Raw genomic sequence first — 20,575 nt, 5'->3', positions numbered from 1 at the left:
GAACTATTTGTAGTGAGGTGGATGGACCTAGAGTCTGTCATACACAGTGAAGTAAGTCAGAAAGAGAAAAACAAATACCGTATGCTAACACATATATATGGAATCTAAAAAAAAAAAAAAAAAAAAACAGATTTTGATGAACCTCGGGGCAGGAGAGGAATAAAAACGCAGATGTAGAGAATGGACTTGAGGACACAGGGTGGGAGAAGGGTAAGCTGGGACGAAGTGAGAGAGTGGCATGGACATATATACACTACCAAATGTAAAATGGATGGCTGGTGGGAAGCAGCTGCATAGCACAGGGAGATCAGCTCAGTGCTTTGTGATCACCTAGATGGGTGGTTAGGGAGGGTGGGAGGGAGATGCAAGAGGGAGGGGAAATGAGGATATATGTATACACATAGCTGATTCACTTTGTTATACAGTGGAAACTAGCACAACACTGTAAAGCTATTATACTCCAATAAAGATGTTTAAAAAAAAAAAAGACTCCACGCTCCCAATGCAGGGGGCCCGGGTTCAATCCCTGGCCAGGGAACTAGATCCCGCATGCCGCAACTAAGAGCCTGCATGCTAAAACTAAAAGATCCTGCAAGCTGCAACGAAGATCCTGCGTGCCGCAACTAAGACCCGGTGCAGCCAAATAAATAAATAAATATTTTTTTAAAAAATTAAAAGATAGGGTTTCCCTGGTGGTGCAGTGGTTGAGAATCCGCCTGCCAATGCAGGAGACGCGGGTTCGAGCCCTGGTCTGGGAAGATCCCACATGCCGCGGAGCAACTGGGCCCGTGAGCCACAACTACTGAGCCTGCGCGTCTGGAGCCTGTGCTCCGCAACAAGAGAGGCCGTGATAGTGAGAGGCCCGCGCACCGCGATGAAGAGTGGTCCCCGCTCGCCGCAACTAGAGAAAGCCCTCGCACAGAAACGAAGACCCAACACAGCCATAAATAAATAAATTAATTTTAAAAAAAAAAATTAAAAGATAAAATAAATGACAGGACCTGACTATACGTATACTTTTTTTTCTGCTAATTCTCATCTCCCAACAATGAAAATACCCTTGTGGGAAAAAGACACTAGGACCAAGATAGATTCTTACTCCTTTTGAATCTGGTATATCTGCTTCCCTAACCATTGCTGGATGAAAAGAAAGAAGGTAAGAGAACTCCTGTACATTGAGTATCTACTGTGTGCCTCACATGTTAGGTGCTAATACACATTATCTTATTCAAACTTCACAACATCCCTGCAAGGTATGAACTATTCTCCCCATTACTAGTGAGGAAATCAATGCTTAGAAAGGTTAAGTAAGTTGCCCAACATCATACAGCCAGAAAGTGGCTGAGCCAAGATTCAAAACCCTTGTTTTTAACTAAACCAATCTGCTTGAACAAGTACTTCTGAACCAATTCCCTAGATATGATTTTCTACCAAACTTTTGATTTCAATCACTACGTGTTGAGTGAATCAATGAAGAGACCTTATAAATCCCAATCTAGTTCTCCCATTTTTACAGTAAGGCAATGGGCCCAAAGAAGTAAATTGACCTGACCAGAGTCACAAATAAGTTAGTGTCAGAATTAGGTATCCAACCCAAGTCTCCTGATTTCCATTCCATCACATAGTACATGAAAATAGAGAGCATGGATGCTAGAATCTGACTACCTCAGTTCAAATCTTCGCTCTGCAATTTTCCAACTGCATGATCTTGGGCAAGTCACTTCACCTCTCTGTTCTGTTTCCTCATCTAAAAACGGAGATAGTAATACCTATCTCACATGGTTACTCTTAGGACTGAATGAATATATACATAAAGTACTTAAAATAGTGCCTGGCACATTAATAAGCATTATGTTTGTTAACTACTTCTGCTACAACTATTATTAAATAATGCTAAGTAAAACACCAAAGAGTATATACACACTGACTATAGTTTTATAAAACTGCAGACAAATGCACTCATTGAGAGATAAAGAGAGAGAGGAAAAAGAGAAAGAGGCTCTTTGTTCCTGTAAATTTGCCTAACTTAGTTATTAGTAATAACATTTATTATTTACTCTGTACCAGGCTCAGTACTTGGTATGTTACAGCCATTATTAAACTTCATTAAATCTAATTGCATCAATTCCATCAATTGCAGAAAGAACCAATATTTCATTTACTCTCCCCAACAGCACTATGAAGTAGAGTTCCCTTATTCTGCAGATAAGAAACTGAGACACTGAGAGGTTAAAGAATTCATCCAAGGTCACACAGCTATTCAATGGCCAAACTGGATTTCAATCCCAGATTTGTCAGACTCCAAAACCCCTTACACTGAACCACTTTATTACCAACTCGGTGCTGCTCAAACTTTAATGTGCATGGAATCACCTGGGAATGTTGCTAAAATAAAAACTGATTTAGCAGGTCTGGGGTGGAGCCTAACACTGCAGTCCTAACAAGCTCCCAGGTGCTACAAGATGCTGCTGGTCCTGGATCACCACCAAGTGTCTAACTATTCTGCTTCCATTACAACAAACTCCTCCTCCTCCCCCTCCTGGGTCTCCACCCTCATCTCAGCAATCAGCTAATGAAAAGGATTTTAACTCCCAAAAGACAGAGGAACCTCCTAATTAAGCCTTTGTTTCTCTGCCACCTTCACTATTCCTTCCTCTCCCCTCCTGGGCCCCTTAGCTCAGTCTCCACTCTCCTTTCTAAGGCAGGCTACACAAAGCTACCGAGAGAAGCTAATTGGGAGTTCAAAATGAACGGCTGCGGTACCTAAGGAGACCTCTAACGAAAAAAATGTTAACCTTATGGTTGGATGATCCGGGGTGACAAGGTGCCACCTCAAAGTCCACATGACTACTGTGACTCTGAACAGTGAGCAAAAGTTTCTGGAGTATACTGGAAACTAAGGATTATTTACTCCCATCATTTCTCCAAAGATAATGGGTGTGACCTCTCCCCACCCCCACTCTCAGCTCAGGTCTCTGAGCAACACAGGTAATTACGGTCTGCCTACTTACTACAGAAACAGCTAGTTTCAATCAGGCTCGGTCCTCTCCTGCTCTACCTGTCCTACATTTTAGGCATTGTCTTTGTGCTCTTAGTGTTTACTAGCTCTACCAAACATACTCAGAAGTGCTGCACTGCACGAGCCTTTCTATAGTGGTCCTGGATGCCTAGGATAGAAAACAACTGTGAAATTCAGTTATACATGATATAACTGAATGGAGGGATACAGCACTACCCAGAGCACAGGATTGTTTTTTGACTCAAGAGCCTGCAGACTCCTCTTTATTACCACGACCCCAATGTTCCATGGGGTTGTCTTAAGGTAAACAGTACTGCAACTCTGTTTGAGCAGTTCACATCAGACCATTTTCAAGAGTAGTCTGACTTGAAAATCTTAAAGCAACTTAGACTACAAAATCAAAATTTATACTGCCCCTTAAGGTAAGAGGGCCAGTGGAGTTCAGCAGGCCTGGGTGCAAAACCCAGTGCAGTCACTTACCAGCTGTGTGATCCTCAGGGAACTTATTTAGGTTCCTTAAGCTTTGGTTTCCTCGTCTGTAATACCTACCAATGTCATTGGACTGTCATAGGATGCTATTTGTGATGATTAAATGAGATAAAGCACCTGGCATTTAGTAAGGCCTTAATACATGTTAGTTTCCTCTCCCCACCCCTGCTCACAGGGATATACAGTTAAGCTGATAATGCACATCAGTATCAAATCACACAAAGGAACTGTGATTAAGCATGGTTTCATAAAAAAAACACCACTCACCTAGTGATATCCGGCTGTAGCACCAATTGGTACATGACCTTGAGCAAGTTACACCTTTCTATGCCTCATTTCATTTCCTTCCAAGGAACAGGAGTGAGCTGAACTGATCATTTCCAGTTCACTCATTCAACAAATATTTACTGAGCACCTGCTATAGACCAGGCACTCTTCTGGGTGTTAGGAATACAAGAGTTAATAAACAAAAGAATGCAGGAGCTTCAGCTCTGCTCTCAGACAAATATGTAAACAAAGGGAAACAGCTAATAACAGCAACAAATATTTCCTGCCTTATTAGCTCCCTTAAAACTGCCCCCACACTATCTTCTCTTATTAACATACTACCAAATGTAATTAGTTTTGCACTTTTGGAAGTTTTTTTTTCAGGTAGGAGTTTGGAAGAAAGAGTGACGTCGGAGCAGTTAGGAGCAATCACAGCAGTCCCAGTAAGAGATAAGGCCCTGAACTCATCTATTAGCAGTGGGGCTGGAGGAGATGACAGGTGGAGAGAGTTGTAGGAGATGGAATCCACGGGACTTGCTGACAGACTGGCCCCCTGGGCAGGATGCAGGAGAGGGAGGAACTTGCATGAAGCCCAGGTTCCTGGCTTGGACAACTGGATGGGTGAGGAAGGCATTCACTGAGCTGGGGGACCCAGGAAGAGAAGCAGGTCTGGGAGTAGGGAGGAGGACAGTGATGCCCATTTGGGATGTATCAACTTTGAGATGTCCATGGGACGGGTGCTGGAAGCTGCCGGAAAAACAAAGAAATATGACCACCACCACCATCTGCAAAGTGGTTCAGTTTGTGAAGTACATCATATGCATCTCATTTGACACAATCTACACCCTGAACAAGATCACAATTAGGTTGGAAAGTTCAGACAAATATACACAAAAAGTTAAGTAACAAAAAAAAACAAGAAATGCTACCAGGCAATTTTGGTTTGTGATGAATTGCAAGAAAAACACTTGTTATACTTAAACACAATAATCAAATCCCCAGGACTTCCCTGGTGGCACAGTGGTTAAGAATCCGCCTGCCAATGCAGGGGACAGGGGTTCGATCCCTGGTCCAGGAAGATCCCACATGCCGCGGAGCAACTAAGCCCGTGAGCCAAAACTACTGAACCTACACTCTAGAGCCCGCGAGCCACAACTACTGAAGCTCGCACGCCCAGAGCCCGTGCTCTGCAACAAAGAGAAGCCACCGCAATGAGAAGCCTGCAACCATGACGAAGAGAAGCCCCCGCTCGCCACTACTAGAGAAAGCCCACGTGTAGCAACGAAGACCCAACGCAGCCAAAAAAAAAAAAAAAAAAAAAATCCATCCCCACTCAGCTTTCTAATCTCTGGAGCTTGTATTTACTCAACTTTCCATATCGTCACAAGCCTATTTGTTGAAGGTATTATACATCTTTACAAGCCAGAAAATGAGACGTAATCAACAGGAGGAGGTAGAGGAGGAAAGAATGCAGGGGTTTTGGCTCTGCTTTTAGACAAAGGCAAAGGGAAGCAGCTAACGACAGCCACGAAGATTATACGCTGCCTCTATTAGCCCCCTTAGTAGTGCCCCCCACACCGATCGTCTCTTATTAACACACCAACTGTGCCACAGCTACATCAGCTCCTGCCTCTCATCCCTTCTCAGTGGCATATTCATGCTAGGGCCTCCACCGCCTCAGCCCTTCCCAGGAGCCGCCCAAAGGCTGAGGAGGCCTGAGCAATGGGAATCTAATGCTCCCTCTAGCTTTGTCTTCCACAGGGAAGGTGGAGGGAAATTCCAGCCCCTCACAGACGCCCATTCTTCCTAATAAAGGCAGTACTACATGAATAGTGTTATTATACTAATTAAAAATAATAACAATAAAAACAATGAATCAGTCCTCTGGGAGAGGTGAGGATCTCAAAGCACCCCACCTGAAGTAGTCTGGTTCCTGTTCTCCGTTTGGGAAACTAACCAACAGAGGCTGGGGTTGGTCCTACATTCTCATCCCCAGAGGCGCCCCAAACCAGGCCAGACCAGCTTCTTTCCAACCCAACTCTAACCGCATGGCTCATTTCTGGTGTTTGTGTGCACACGAGCATTTGCAGTAGGTCTGGGATGAATTTCCTCACGTTACAATTGCACAGAGGACCCAGGCCTTCCGGGTGTTCTCCTGCCTACCACTCCAGCCACAGGTCACGGAGAGTGAGGGCCCCATTAGGATCCTGACCCAGCTGTATGGAGAGGGAACAGGGCAATAAGGTCTTGCACGACTAGAAAGGACATTGAAAGGAACTGTCTGGCACCGAAGGGCCATGGATGGGAGCTCCCTGTCACTCCGGTTGGAACAGAAGGTAAGCTTGACTCTGTCAAACCCCTTTCCCTCTGGACGAAGTCACTTTTTAGGAAACCTTCTACGGGGAAGATGATAGCTGCATGAGGAGCAACCATCTATTTATTATTTGTTCAACTGCTTATACATTCTTTATTGTCCTTTGTCATTTGTAACATCTGTTGTATACTTTAACTCCCGGGGGCAGACAGAGGGTTTATGAACTCTACTTATTCAGTGTTAGATACTGTACTACATTCAAAGAGGCTCTTAACAGAGGCATTTTTGCTGATGGTGATGACAAGGATAGTAGAGGGCGTCCATACATGCAAAGCAGCCTCCCCTGGAGTAGACCGTCCACTGCACTTTGTGAAACCAGAGGCAAGGGACAAACAAGCATACACACACAACTCTTGCAAGACTTAGAGAGAAATTGTACCGGATCAGCCAAACCAGAGACAGAAATGAGATCAAAGATTCTCCAAATTAGTGGAGACACACCTGCCACTCCCAGGGGTGACTCAAATCAAGTTTACCCAACACAGAGTCCAAATTTACAAAAAAAAAAGAGCAGAAAACAAGTCACAATGTGGAGAACATACCAGTTAACAACTAAAGCAGGTAGAGTGGGTCAAAGAAGTAAGACCTAAGTCAATTCTTAAGGTAACCTAATACACTAGGAAATTTCCTCTATAGTAGACGAAAGGTGAAGAACCCAAGCAAGTAGAGGACAAAGGAAAGGGTAACTAATACGCTTTGTAGATATAAAGGTCAGATAAGCTCTGAAGGACACTATCATGATTTGAAAAGCAGTGATTATATTGAACCTGCTAAGGTAAGGCAGGGAAGGTTCTGAGTCAGGCAAACAAATCGACCCCATTCGCTGTCCGCCTGCCAAAATAAACAAAAAGGAGGCTGCAACCTCCATAACAGCCACTCTGTCTAGTCTTACAAAGAACCTGATCTTCACAAGCCTGGTCCAAATAGAATAGGGAATACTAATCCTGCAGTCTTCATGGAAAGCACAAACATTCCTAAACTCAACTGCCCTGGGGAGAGTAAGTGAAGCTAGCCCCTGAGGTGTATGCCAATGCTAAGCCACTCTCCATATCAGACAGTGAGATGAGGATTAAAGACCACAAGTGAGAAAAGCCTCTATGTCAAGAGTCAAGATGCCCCTGACCACAAAAGTCAGATTAAGTCAACAAATAGAGAAAAATCAATTTCTGACATGCACTTTAGTAAATGATATAAAAGAATACAAAAGATACATATATGGTTCCTGCCCTGAAAGAGCTTACAATTTTGCTGGGGGCACAAAATACAAGTCAGCCAGAGAATACAATGTATAACAAAGCAGATGTTACTTTTTTTTTTTTTTTTTAGAAAGACACCTTATTCTGTAAGGACCCCTTGTTCTTCCATCAAACCTACACTGGAAAACTTGGATCCTGGATCAATCCACCTGTCTGCTTTCTCAGTATCTACACTCAGGTTGTTGAGTGCTTCGGGGGCTAGAGGGAAAGAACGAACAAATGCACCCCTGCACTCGCGCGCACACACACAGCCCCTACTCTCGGCAGATAACTTCACCCCCCTACTTTTAGAGAGAACCGGAGCCATCAGGGGAAATTCCCTCGCCTCTAATCAACCAACTTGACCACCTGCATTCTTGCCTTCCTCCCTCTTATCTTTCTCATCAGACACATTCCTCTTTTGACTCCAGATCCCATGCTCTCATCGATTATTCTCTCCCTCCCTTGAATTTTATTCTTTCCTCTGCTGACTCTTCCCTAACAGCACTTAAACACGCTGAAGTCTCTTTTGCGTTACAATTAACAAACAAAACGCCCTCTACCCTGCATCCCCCTCTACATAGTCATGCCTTCCTCCTCTCTGTTCCATCAAAGTCTAGGTTTCAAAACGCACCTCTCATTCACTCCCCAGCCCACTGCTTTCTGGACTGCACTTCCCACATTGCCACTGAAAATGCTCCAGGATAGGTGACCTTTCTATCAGAGCCTGCAGCCCTTACCTCGCTTGACCTCTATATAATCTGACAATGTATGGCAAACCTTCCTTCTAGAACTCACTTCTCTCCTCTTCCTCCTACATCTCTGGCCACTCCCTTTCGGTGGACAGTTTCCTTCACAGGATCCCCTTCCTCTGTTCCCCAAACCACCCTCCCTTTGGAGTTCCCCAGAGTTTTTCTGTCTCAAACCTCTTCTCACTGTACACACACCTGCTCAGCAATCTCCTGGTCCATCCACTCCTGTGGCTCTGATTCCAGAAGCTGACAGCTGCCCCATCTATAGCTCTCCTGAGCTCCACATTGTATACAACCACCTACTGCAGGGCACCTCTGCCAGCATCCCACAGAAACCTCAACCTCAACGCAACCAAAGCTGAACTCAGTACCATCCCCTGCACCAGCACTGCCACCATGTCACTGCAAATAACCTTCCTCTCCTTATACTCCCAATTTTAGTTAATGACACCACCCACCCATGCAGAAACCTGCAAGTAATCCTAGGTTCTTCCCTCTCCCCTCATATGCCACATTCAATTATAGGCATCAAAATACATGGGGGCTTCCCTGGTGGCGCAGTGGTTAAGAATCCACCTGCCAATGCAGGGGACACGGGTTCGAGCCCTGGTCCGGAAAGATCCCACATGCCGCGGAGCAACTAAGCCCGTGCGCCACAACTACTGAGCCTGCACTCTAGAGCCCGTGAGCCACAACTACTGAAGCCCACGCGCCTAGAGCCTGTGTTCTGCAACAAGAGAAGCCACCTCAATGAGAAGCCTGCACACCGCAACGAAGAGTAGCCCCCGCTCGCCGCAACTAGAGAAAGCCCGTGCACAGCAACAAAGACCCAATGCAGCCAAAAAAATAAATAAATAAATACATGGATTTTACCCCTTAACGTTTCTTGATTTGTCCACTTTACATTACTAGGTCCACAACCTTAGTTTACACTCTAATCACTCCTAAATTACTGTAACAGCCTCCTAACTGGTCTGTCACTAGCCTTGCCCCTCTCCAATCCTCCTTCACGACTCTACCAAAGCAGGGATATTTCTAAACTGTAAATCCAACCCTAGTCTTCCTTGCCTAACATCCTTCAATGGCTCCCAAAAGCCTGTAGGATGAAGTCTAAACTCTGCAGTATGATATACACAGCCAGTCAACATTCTAGCTCTGCCTACTTTTCCTACCTCATCTCATTTCTCCTTCCCTCACATCCTGCACTCCAACCTTACTAAGATCCCATATTTCCTCTCCTAAGGCTCTCTCATCCCTACTTCTGTTCATGCTGCCCAGAATGCCCTTTACCTGAACTTTTTGCCCAGAGTTCTGAATTCTTTAGGTGACAGCTCAGTCATTTCCTCTTGGATGTCTTCCCTGGCCCTTTCTCACCCTGGCTGTCATGGGTACTACTCTTCACTACCATGGCACCAGACTCATCTGTTCAATAGCACTCCCTACAATGGACAGTAATTGTCAGTTTACCAATATGTTTTCCCTGCTAAACTGTAAGGTCATAGAGATGCAAGGACAATATCTTTGTTCCTTCAGCACCTTGCCTAATGCCTGGTTCAGAGTAGACACATTCAATAAATGATTACTAATTAAATGAATGAATGGATCCTCCAAACAAGCCCCCTAACACCCTGGGAGATTAGCACTTCAAGATATAATGGAAGATTTTAGAAGGGATTTAAGAGGATTTCTTATGCAATTCTTGGCAGGTATTCCTGGAAGCATACAATGAAGGTTATCCAGAGAATGGGTAGAATAGGTATTCTGAGGCACTCAGCATTGTTAGTTTAAATGAGAAGTAAAGACCAAGAAACACAACCTCAAGTCATAGGTTCAAAGGTACAGTCCTATCTAACAAGTTCAGAATGGAGTAAAATGTTTAAAAGAAGATTTTTATACAAGAAAGAAGACTTTGTTTTGGAATAGCCCTGGCATGAGGGGTAGTTAATTCTTTTTTTTAAGGCAAAATCTTCTAGAAAGAGTTAGCAATGTTAGTATAGTATCTGAACTTAAGTCCCTGTACCTGCCCAAAATGTCTCTCAAATATGCCCCTCCCTCTTTAATATCCCTTAATCTAACCTCTTGACTCAATTACAACACTGACCTCCTAGAGAGTCAGTCTCCGCTCTCATCCGTCATTTACACAGCCACTACGTTAATCCTGTCCATTGCATAAAACTCAGGCTCCCCGTATGAACATTCACAGGACCTTCTTTCCCTCCACCCCTAATCTTAATATTTTTTCAATGCCCCTAAGTGCCCCCCACCTCCCCGCTAACACACTCCCCAACACAGTGTCTGCTTATAGCTACTGGTAGAATACAGTGTACACAGTGAGCTTATTCATTGTTGGTGACCAACTGAAAAACACAGCCAAAAAAAAAATCCCTTCCTATATATCTCAATCCAACATGCTCCTGCGGGTTGAAACCATCTGAACTCCAAAAGACACTTCAAGCAAGCTTGTTCTTTTCATCGACACAAAGGAACTGTGTTTACATTTCTGAGTAAAAATGATGAGAGAAATTTGCTATGGTAAGAGGGAAGCCAGCAATACAGCTGGCAAAGCCCTTGCCCAAAAGAAAGATGCTGACTGACCAATTAATTAACTTGTCCTAGGCAACAACCCAAATCATTCTTGATAACAGGCATACATCCCTGATGACTGACACATGGTCATGCAGAAGAAAGCAGTTTTGAACAGAGAAAGAAAAATAAGTGTTTGGGCCCAGTGAAAGCAGACTCACAATGTAACACAAATTTATGGAGCCAAAAGCAAGCTAAGGTATCAGATCCCAGGCTGGCTAAAAAGGGCCTATCCTTGAAAGCTGCATTCTCTCCAGCTAAAGCACATCTATCTGTTAATTGGCTTGCCTCTCCACACTCCCCCTACACACACACACACACACACACACACACATACACACACACACACACACAGACGGAAGGCATATTATCTGAAGTTCTATACACTGTCCTGTATTTTTTACCATTTTCTACATTAAACACATACTACTTTTACAATACGAAAATAAAATTGTTTTAAAATATGACTTGAAAGTGCTATGACTGCCCTTTCTCTTGAGAGAAATTCCCTGCCAATCGACCACATGCAAAAGAAGTATAAAAAGTCCCTACAATGTAAGAGTATAAAACCTCATTAGGGAAACAATTCTAACAGACATGAGGCAATGCAAGAATAACACAAAACAGTATATAGTTAAAGGACTAATTATAAGGTAGACATTCTAAGAGATCAGGGAAGGGAGAGATGAATGTCTGATAGAGGAATGGAAGAAAGCTGCATGGAGGACACAGGGCTTGTGCTTAGCTTTAATTAAGAAGAAAGAGATAAGACTTGAAGAATCAGAGAGAAAGGGAGAGGGCATTCCAGGAAGAGAGAACAGAAAGACACAGAGGCAGGTATGAGGACCCAGGGGGAAGGATTACTGAGACCTGCCCAAATGAAGCAGAGAACCAATCACAGTGGATATAGTTAGGTATGCAGGACAAGTCAAATTATGGAAGGCCCCAAAAGCTGGAGACAAAGAATCAGAAATTCAGTGTAATTTATTCCAGGAACTGAGGAGTTCTGGAAGGAAAAATAATATTTTATTAGAAGTAGCAAAAAAAGTTGGAATAAACATTCTTAGATACTGCAAACCAAGCCAATGGGCCTGAAAGGGCTCCTACAGGCCAGGAAATTAGTAAATGCCCCTGACAGAGGCAAGAGAACAGAGGCTTAAACTCCAATCAAAACCGTGAAGAGCAAAAACAGGAGCTTTAGCGCACCACACAACCTAGCTGCAACGTGGCTCAACATATAATAATTACCAGAAGCTGAAAGGGCCAACCTTACTTAGTAAAAGGAGGGCCTGAGTGTTTTCAAGATCACTGAGAAAAAAACACTACCAACTCATTGTGCAACCCATAATTGTTCACTTGTGACTTTGATCCTGTTCCCAGATGTGCACTCTGAAGTATTCTCTCTACTGTGATCTGTAAAACCTGAAATTGGCACTGAAAAGTACCAGGACAATAAGGTCTCAGCTGATGCATTTCCCTGGTGTGCATGATGTCACCTGCCAAGCAAGCAAGCAAGCAAGCAGTAGCTCTCATAAGCACTGTTAGCACACGCACACATTTTATGATTTCAACAGCATGAACGTGGCCAAAGCTTGTGATTTCCCAGCAGACGGACTTGACTCACTTTCTGAATTAACAGTGTTCATGTCCAAAAGTAGCAATTAGTCTATTGTTCTGTCTAGAAGCTATCCACTCCAGTTCATGGGCTGTGTTCTAAAAAGGAACTTAAAAACTGGGTGTACATTTAACCAAGAGGTTGCTTCAGAGTATCGCTTGGATAAACAATACCAAATCCTAAGCCTGTATTTTCCAACCACTGTGTTAACAAAACTTTATCACTTTGCACTACACTGCTTTTGTATAAAAATTTCAAAGTGATTTATATATCATGAAACCTCTCCCATAATAAAAGAAATCCTTCACAGTTCAGAGATCCAGTAAGCCACATAAGGTGTGTGACTGTAGTTCAGAGGCTAAAAACTGTTAACAATAATGATACTAACATACAGTGATACTAACAACTAAAGCATTGTCACAATCAACCAAGTCACTGCTCTGATTTTTAAATTTCCTTCTATAATACAGTATGAAACCTTCATCTAGAAGCCTGGATCCTCTGGCTCTTGGACAATAATTTAAGTCTCTGCCTAAATTTGCCCAGGTGTATAACACTTTCCTTACAGGATATTATGGAGATCAAATAAGATAAAGAATATGAAGCTGCTCTGTAAAATACAAGGTACTATATACATGAAGGTTTTTCTAAACATTAAGGGCCTAATATGTGCCAATAGCTCGTTTATATTCTCATGAATCCCAAGGAGTTAGTATTATCATCCCCATTTTAACAGACGAGAAACACAAAGATCAGAAGTTAAGCAACTTTTCCAAGGTCACACAGCAGAAGTTAAGTGGCAAAATTAGGACTGAAGAAATTCAAAGCCTTGTCTCTTTCTACTATATCATGCTGCCTTGCTGGTTTTACATATTAAATAGTAGGTAGACCCTTCACTCCTAACTGTCTGTGCAGTAAGTTTTGTTAAGTTCTTTTCTGTGATATGATAAACAAAAATCAGTCCTAATTAGCTTCATATAACCCATGGTACCTAGTGAGAACTCTGAAGTTTTTAAGTACCAGATAGTCCATGTTACCAACGTTGAAATGTGAATGTTCTCTTTTATTCCTAGTCCAGCCTGGCATGTAAAGGCTTTTCAGTCTTTAGGGCTTTGTGAAAACAGAAAGTATAATTCCTCCTGAACCAACTTACATATTACCCTTGCTGCTTAACCAACCACCTCGAATCCAGATTGTGTTTGTTTTTAAACCTCCTCCCTAAAACCTAAAACTCTGTCCATATGTGGCCTAGAATAGAGTTTGACTCTACACTAAGAAAAGAATCAGATCCTGGTTCTCCTACTTCTTCGACTACTGTTGTTTCTTAGTTTCCGTTGGTGTTCACAGGGACCTCAGACTACAGAGAGGAGAACTTTGTGATGGGCCCATATCATCATCTGGATGAAACATTCCTCTTTTCTTTGTTTTCATGTTTACCAAGCAACCATCTGATTACAAGCTTCATAAGCACTTTGGTATAAGGAAAAGGGTGCTCCAGATAGCAATGTAAATATTTCCAATCACTGAACAGGTATGTCCTCTATTATGAAGTAATAAAATTGGCACACGAATGGCTGCTTTTTTTTTTTTTTTTTTAACTTTCAATGACTGACTCCCCCAGTGCCTAAGGAATAAAGCCACAAAAGAACCTTTACAAGCTGGACTCTGAATTCTTTACAGTATCATCTGCTCCCACAAAACTCTAGCCCTTCAGTCGCATCCAACTACTCCTGTTCCTCGAACCGTTCATCCCTTCATGCCTTTGCACGTGTTATTTATTCCCTCTGCCTTCTCCCCTCCCTACCGCCCTCCATCAGTCTAAATCCCATTCATCCCTAAAGGTTCTCTCAAGTGTCACCACTTTTGTCAAATCTCCCAGTGAACCCCAAGTAGGATATTCATCCCTCCTCTTGCTTCCATAGTACTTTATCCACACCTCTGTTCTAGCATTTATCACATTTTGCATATATCTTTCCCGTGCTAGATTGAATAACCAAGGGCAGGATCCAGATATCATTCATAATTCTGGCATCTCCAGTGGCTAACGCTGTGTTATCTCTAACAGATATATAATAACTGTTCGTTGGAGGACTGGAAGAATGAAGAACCTACCCTGAATCTGTCGGGGAGCTGCCCACTCTGAAATGTTAGGATCCAGAGTTATTACCTAATACCTCCTGTTTGCTGGCCAGTCAGGCTCTGAAAGAGGCTTTGGGATATTTAGGAAATGAAACAAGAGTGTTTATGTCCATGCTAAATCATCTAATCCTGCCAAAACCAGGCTCATGACCAACATACAGGGAAACGGTTGCCAAGCACAATTCTGGAAAACCAATGCTTGACAACCATCCTTAATACAGCTGCAATACATACTGCTTTACTCCCTTCACAATGCAAATGCATCACCTCCCTTCTCATCTTTGTCCCTTCCAGGGCAGTTTATGCAGCTGAAAACTTTAGCTCTCCTTCAGAATACAAAAATCCTATGTCATTTGTAGAATGAGGTGACTACAAATTAATAGCAGCAGAAAGAGAGATCCAAGTAATTTAGTGGCCGAACAGTGAGTGTCTAGGACCCCATCATCATCAATATCTCTTTCCCCAAGTCTCTCCAAATCTAATTCCTGGCTTTAACCTCACAAACTACCTCCCCTGCTCACTCTATTGATTCCAGCTTAGGCAAACAGTTCTCCAATAAGGTAGTAAGGGGATTTCAAAGTCTGGAAAATGCAGGAATTCCACACAGCAAAGTAACAAAAGGCCAGGGTGCTAATCCACCCTGACATCCCAGTGAGAATGGTGCAGTGGGGGGAAGAGAAATTCTTCTACACCTATCATAAAGCGGACTGCACAACAGTCTCATACAGTTCAAGTTAATTTACTCTGGCCAACCATTTTTGACTCATTCTTCCCCTCAAGAGAGAGATCTGTGTCTGCGAAGGACCAAATTCCTATACACCTGATCAAAGTCCTTCAGAGGAAGGCCAAACTGAGAGAGACAGCTAAAAGGACTGGACACAGGAGCCGCTCCTGAAATACGTTCTACTTCCCCCTTCTTTCCTAGTTTCATAAGGCAGCAGTTCAACTTCCTTTCAGCTGGAGGCCACCAGCAATATGATTCACTGAGGTACTGGGATTTCTTCACCTATTTTTGTTTTAATTCTGCTGGTTTTTAAAGCTGTAACAGCCAACACAGGCCCAGAGGGTCCTCCGTCTGAAGAATGCAGAGTTGCTCAAAAGCCTGCAAAGGAAACTTAATGAAACCATCCACTTAGCAGCATTTTTTTTTCAATGAAGTTCAGCAGCACAATCTAACCTCTTTGTGCTCTGAAATGAACCACATTTCTTAAAAGAAAGACCACGGGGGGTGACAGAAAACTTGCTGCAGGCAGGAAAACCTGGACAGCTTACAGGAGCTGATGCAGAAGGGAACAAGTAGAACTCCCAAGCAGGTCCATTTCAGCATTTTACCTCTCTCTCCCTCCCTCCCTCTCTCTCTCTCTCTGCTGCATTCCCAAGCAGAACTCTAATGGCACGAGGAAAAAAAAAGCGTTTTACAGCTTCTTCATTAGTTTCCCTTCACTGAGTAGCTGCCATAAGCAAGTATGCTGGACTCGGTCAGAAGGGCTTAAGTTTTCTCTCCTTCAGATGAAAAGAAACTAAAGGCCCAGTCACAAGGGCCCCAGCTGAATAAAATAGGAGAAAGTGCTGCCTATGTAGTTTCTGGGAAAATCTCCATGTCTGTGGAAAGCACAACTGCCACACAAAGCAAAATCCCAGAACTGGATGTTAAAGATCAAAGCAGGGGCCTCCCAAGGCCACGCATCCCTGGCTTCCACTAAGGGGCACCTACAGCAGTTAGGGAAATGCGGTCCACCGAGACTCTGGGCCTGTCAAAACTTTCTCTGCAGATACCCGGGCTCTGGATGAGGCATTAACTTGCAGAAGTGCTTAGCAAAAGAGCTTCCAGGGGCGGAAATCCGAGCTCCAAGACAAGTCTTTGTGGGGGGGTGGGGGGGAGCATAGACCCCTGCCTCGATCAGGCTGGAAGCCCCGGGGCTGGGGGTGGGAGGAGGCCTCGCCACCAAAACTGTACATTCACCGACCCCGGCCGGTGCTCGACCGTTGCCCCCCCGACCCCCAAGTCACCAAGGTGGTTCACAAGCTCGGCTGCCACGCGACTGAGCGGAGGCCGAGGGAGACAAAAGGGGGCGAGGGACCCTCGGCGGGCACGCGGAGGTCCGAGCCTCTCCAGGAACGGGTGGCTTCTCCCGCCCCAGCTCCTCCTCCTCCCCTCCTCCCCCTCCCCGCACTCCCCGCCGCGTTAGGTCGCCGAAACAGCGCCCGGCCTCGCCTCCTTCCAGAGGGAGCCAGATAACAAGGCACAGAATGTAACTAGTGCTATGAAGGCGCCGTCCCAGGTGGGAGAGGGCTCGGAGGCTGTTCTCAACTCTGGAAACGAGCCGGTCCCGGCCCCCGGCGGCTCCGGCCCAGCCCCAGCGCCGGTGGGCGCCACCCCGCCCGCCGCCCCACCTGCCGCGGGCCCCGGCTCCGGCCAGTCCCCGGGCCGCCCGCCCGCCGCCGCACCTTTGTAGCGCTCCAGCACATCCTCGTACGCCTGCACGAACTCCTTCTCCTGGCTGCGGTTGGCCGGCTGCTGACCCGGCACGTAGCCGGCCATGGCCGCCCGCGCCGCGCTCTCCCGGGGCCCCGGCGGGCGCCGCTTGCAGGTCCGCGCGCTGAGGCGACGGCCCCAGCCTCGGCCCTTTGTGCGGCCCGGGGACGGCGGCGGCGGCGCCCTGGCTCTCGGCTCTCCGCTCCGCGCCTGCCCTGCCGGCCTGCCGCTCGCTCTCCGCTCCTTAGCCCGCTCGCGCTCCGCCGCCGGTCCCGCTGGCGTTTCCGCCTCCCCACCCCTCGGCTCCGCTCCTCCCTCAGCCCACCCCGCCGGCGGCGGCGGCAGCGGCTCCTCCCGTCAGGAGCGCCAGGCCCGGCCCGCTCCCCGCCCCTCTTCCCGCCGCCTCCGCGGCCCGGCGCGTCCTCGGCCCTGGGGCGGCCCACCCAGGTCCCCCCCACAGCCACACACACACACACCGGGGTCTGTGGACCTGCGCGCGGCCGGGCAGGGGAGGGGGCTGGGGTTGGGGGCCGGGAGGCCGGCCCCCGCGGGGGCGTTCCGCCGGAGCCCCGCTGGGTGGGAGGCCCCTGGCGCGTCGGGATGAAAGGCCAGGCCGGCCGCAGGGGCGGCGAGAGGCCGGGGCCCACTCCGCGGGGCGGGAGGGCTGCCCCACTCGGGGCAGACCCACACCCGGAGCCGGGACAAAGGAGGGAGCCCGCTGGCTGGAGAGAAACCGAGCTGGGCCTGTGCGGCGTCTGGAGAAGAACCCAGACACACTGAACGGAAGGGAGCGAGCCAAAGACCTAGATAGATCGCAGGGCCAGACGCGGTCCGAATGAGGCCGGGGCAAGATCCAGAAGGGCTGCCGGGTGAGGCCAAGGGAACACTCAGACCACAAAGAATCCCGGGAACAAAGGGTTCTCCAGAAACGGAAGAAACTGAACTCGAAATGAGAGAGCCTACCCAGCACCATGAAGTAAACCAGGCCCAGAATGAGGAGCCAGAGCCTGAGAAATGACAACTGAGGGAATGAAAACAGGATTCTGACTGCACCGTGGGGTGAATAAGAGGAGAGACAGGAGGACACACATCTATAGGGAAAAGATGCAACAGGATTATTATACTGTGACAGCCTCAGGCACAAAAAGGCTTAGATCAAAAGGGAGAAATGTGGGAACCTGAGACTGAATCAGGACTGCTAAGGAACAAAGAAAAGAATTCTGGAGCATAGCTGCTCAGGGAAGAAAAAGGGAAGCCAATTATTCTCTGTCATCAGGGAAAAGGAAAGAATGAAGTAAGGACGCTGGTAAATATGGGTAGGGATGTATTGGGGACAGTTTTGAGGAGGGAGTTCCCAGTATCCTCTGATCCTGCATTCAGTTGTGTATCCTTCAGACCCAATATTCACGGACTGCACTGGGGCCAAGAGCAGTGAACGAGGAACTCAGGTAAATGCAGGTGATTTTTTGCCCACATCTACCCCCATCCAGCCATTATCCTCCCCAGCCTCAACAAGCCTGTTGATTTGGGGGATGGGGGAAGCAGGTGGAAGAGTGATTGTGGGTTAAAAGCTAGGCTGGCTGATCTCATAATAACAGCACGCTGGCAAGTAAAAGGAGAATTCATGTGACACTGAGCAGACAAAACTGGGACTCAGGCTTCCATTTCAGTTCCCATTCTGAGATTTTTAAGAGAAGCGTCTCACCCCCAGGACAAGGCCTGCATCTCTGTACGCCATGAGTAGTGCCAAGTATTTGGTCAATGCTCAGCAAGCACATTAATAACAAGAAGAGATGATAGGGCTTCCCTGGTGGCGCAGTGGTTAAGAATCCGCCTGCCAATGCAAGGGACACGGGTTCGAGCCCTGGTCCGGGAAGATCCCACATGCCAGGGAGCAGCTAAGCCCGTGCGCCACAACTACTGAGCGTGCGCGCTAGAGCCCGCGAGCCACAACTACTGAGCCCACGTGCCACAACTACTGAAGCCCGCGTGCCTAGAGCCCGTGCTCCGCAAGAAGAGAAGCCACCGCAATGAGAAGCCCGCGCACCGCAACGAAGAGTAGCCCCTGCTCGCCGCAACTAGAGAACAGCCTGCACACAGCAACGAAGACCCAACGCAGCCAAAAATTAAAAAAAAGACGAAATGATGCTTTTCACTAATAGGTGCACGATGGTTGTTTCCACATCATACCATGATCAGAAATCTGGTGAGCAAGTCATTAATCATATCTTTTTCCAACAAGTTTTGCTGGCCTGCCCAAATTCTAGGCATAGAGACCATACATGGAAAGGCCTGAAAGAGGACGGACAGGGAGGATCCTTGGGCAAATGCTCATTTCCTTCCAGTTTAGTCCTGTGTGCTCAAAAAAAGCTAGTTTGCAGTTTGGCATCAGTGGCTAATGAGCTCAGTTTAAGAAAAAGAAGAGAAGAAGCTTGAGGTTTATTCTCTGTAAAATAAATAAAAAGCTTTTAGTAGAAAATGCAGAATGAAGGAGTCGGTGATTGATGGCATAAGCACATTTTTCGTAAACAGCAGAGAATATAGAAATGCTAACTCTGAGGATCTTGACTGTATCAGTGCTGAGTCATCTGCATTTCCTATATTATTTTATACCAGTGGGGCTAGGAAGGCCCAGACACAAACACACAGACACACACCTTCCAGCCTCGCCCCCAAACAGACATCTGCCTCCTCATTTTCATCACAGTAAATAGGAAAGTCCCTCCATCCCCTCCTGGGGCTGCTACATACACCACTTAGCAGGTTCCTCAAGAATTGTGACTGAGGTTTGCCAAAGGTGAGGAAAGACAAGGGCAGGAAGGGAATAAGCGTCTGTTCTGGGAACCAGGCTTTGCTGAAGGCCTGGGGGCGATTTGGGGGAGAGGGCAAGGGGTTGAGATTACCATTAAGAAGCATGGTAATCAAGGAAGAAAGTTCTGGTTTGGGTTGTGGCTAGAAGGGCTTCTCAGACTCAAGTAGCTTTCTTGGCAAGATTTGCATTTAAATGCTCCTAAGAGATTCCGAAGTAATGCATTCTTCTAATGAATGGAAAGGGGGAAGTCCACATGTTTGGCTGATGTTCCTGTTTTATACAGAGAAAATTTTACAAGGATAGAGGAACAAAGCGGCTGCTGGGGGGATGGGAAGAAGGAAGCATAGGAAGGAGAGGTTTTTGGTTTTTTCCAAGCAACAGTCTAAATTTATAGCCAGACCACACAATTGGGACAGCTCTGAGGCTTTCTCCTTTTGGTCTATGATTTTCCTTTGCTCCAATGGTGAGAATGCTGTTGCATTTCTAAAGAGGCTGCAATGGGGTAAGCTGAAGGAGGCAGGGTGTACTCAGAAGGGCATCTAGTGGGGGGAAGGGGTAGCGCAAGTAAATAAAGCTCTATTTTTCTCTGAGTGTCCTCCCCCACTTAAAGCCTCACCAGGTGCCTCTCTCCCTGAAGCTCAACTTCTTTCAGCTCCTCCAAGGGGCTCTCGCCTCAGGGCCTTCCCACCTGCTTTTCTCCCAGGCCAGAACCCTTCACTGCTCTCCTCTTTGGGCCTGGCTCACTCCTACTCAGGCCTCTGCTGAAAATTCCGCAGGGAAGCCTGCCTTCATCCCCCAGATGAGTAGTCCCTCC

The 20,575-nt window shown here is 46.3% G+C and overlaps 1 protein-coding gene across 13 annotated transcripts in view; it reads right to left on the bottom strand.

Annotated features, from left to right (window-relative positions):
• The window catches only part of MACF1 (microtubule actin crosslinking factor 1), a 333,257-nt gene extending 315,332 nt beyond the window's left edge, over window positions 1-17,925 (bottom strand). For 6 of the 13 annotated variants that reach the window (XM_059919463.1, XM_059919517.1, XM_059919472.1 and 3 more), the window contains exon 1: window positions 16,922-17,221. In XM_059919463.1, the coding sequence (XP_059775446.1) occupies window positions 16,922-17,015 (94 nt within the window). In that variant the 5' untranslated portion in view covers window positions 17,016-17,221. Of the gene's footprint in view, window positions 1-16,921; window positions 17,231-17,912 lie in introns of those variants that run through there. The other 7 variants (XM_059919530.1, XM_059919491.1, XM_059919536.1 and 4 more) reach the window with 3 other exon arrangements.
• Between the last annotated feature and the right edge of the window lie 2,650 nt (window positions 17,926-20,575).

Source organism: Balaenoptera ricei, chromosome 1 (genome assembly GCF_028023285.1).
Source record: "Balaenoptera ricei isolate mBalRic1 chromosome 1, mBalRic1.hap2, whole genome shotgun sequence".
Lineage (NCBI taxonomy): Eukaryota > Metazoa > Chordata > Mammalia > Artiodactyla > Balaenopteridae > Balaenoptera > Balaenoptera ricei.
This window is presented reverse-complemented; position numbering and strand designations above follow the sequence as displayed.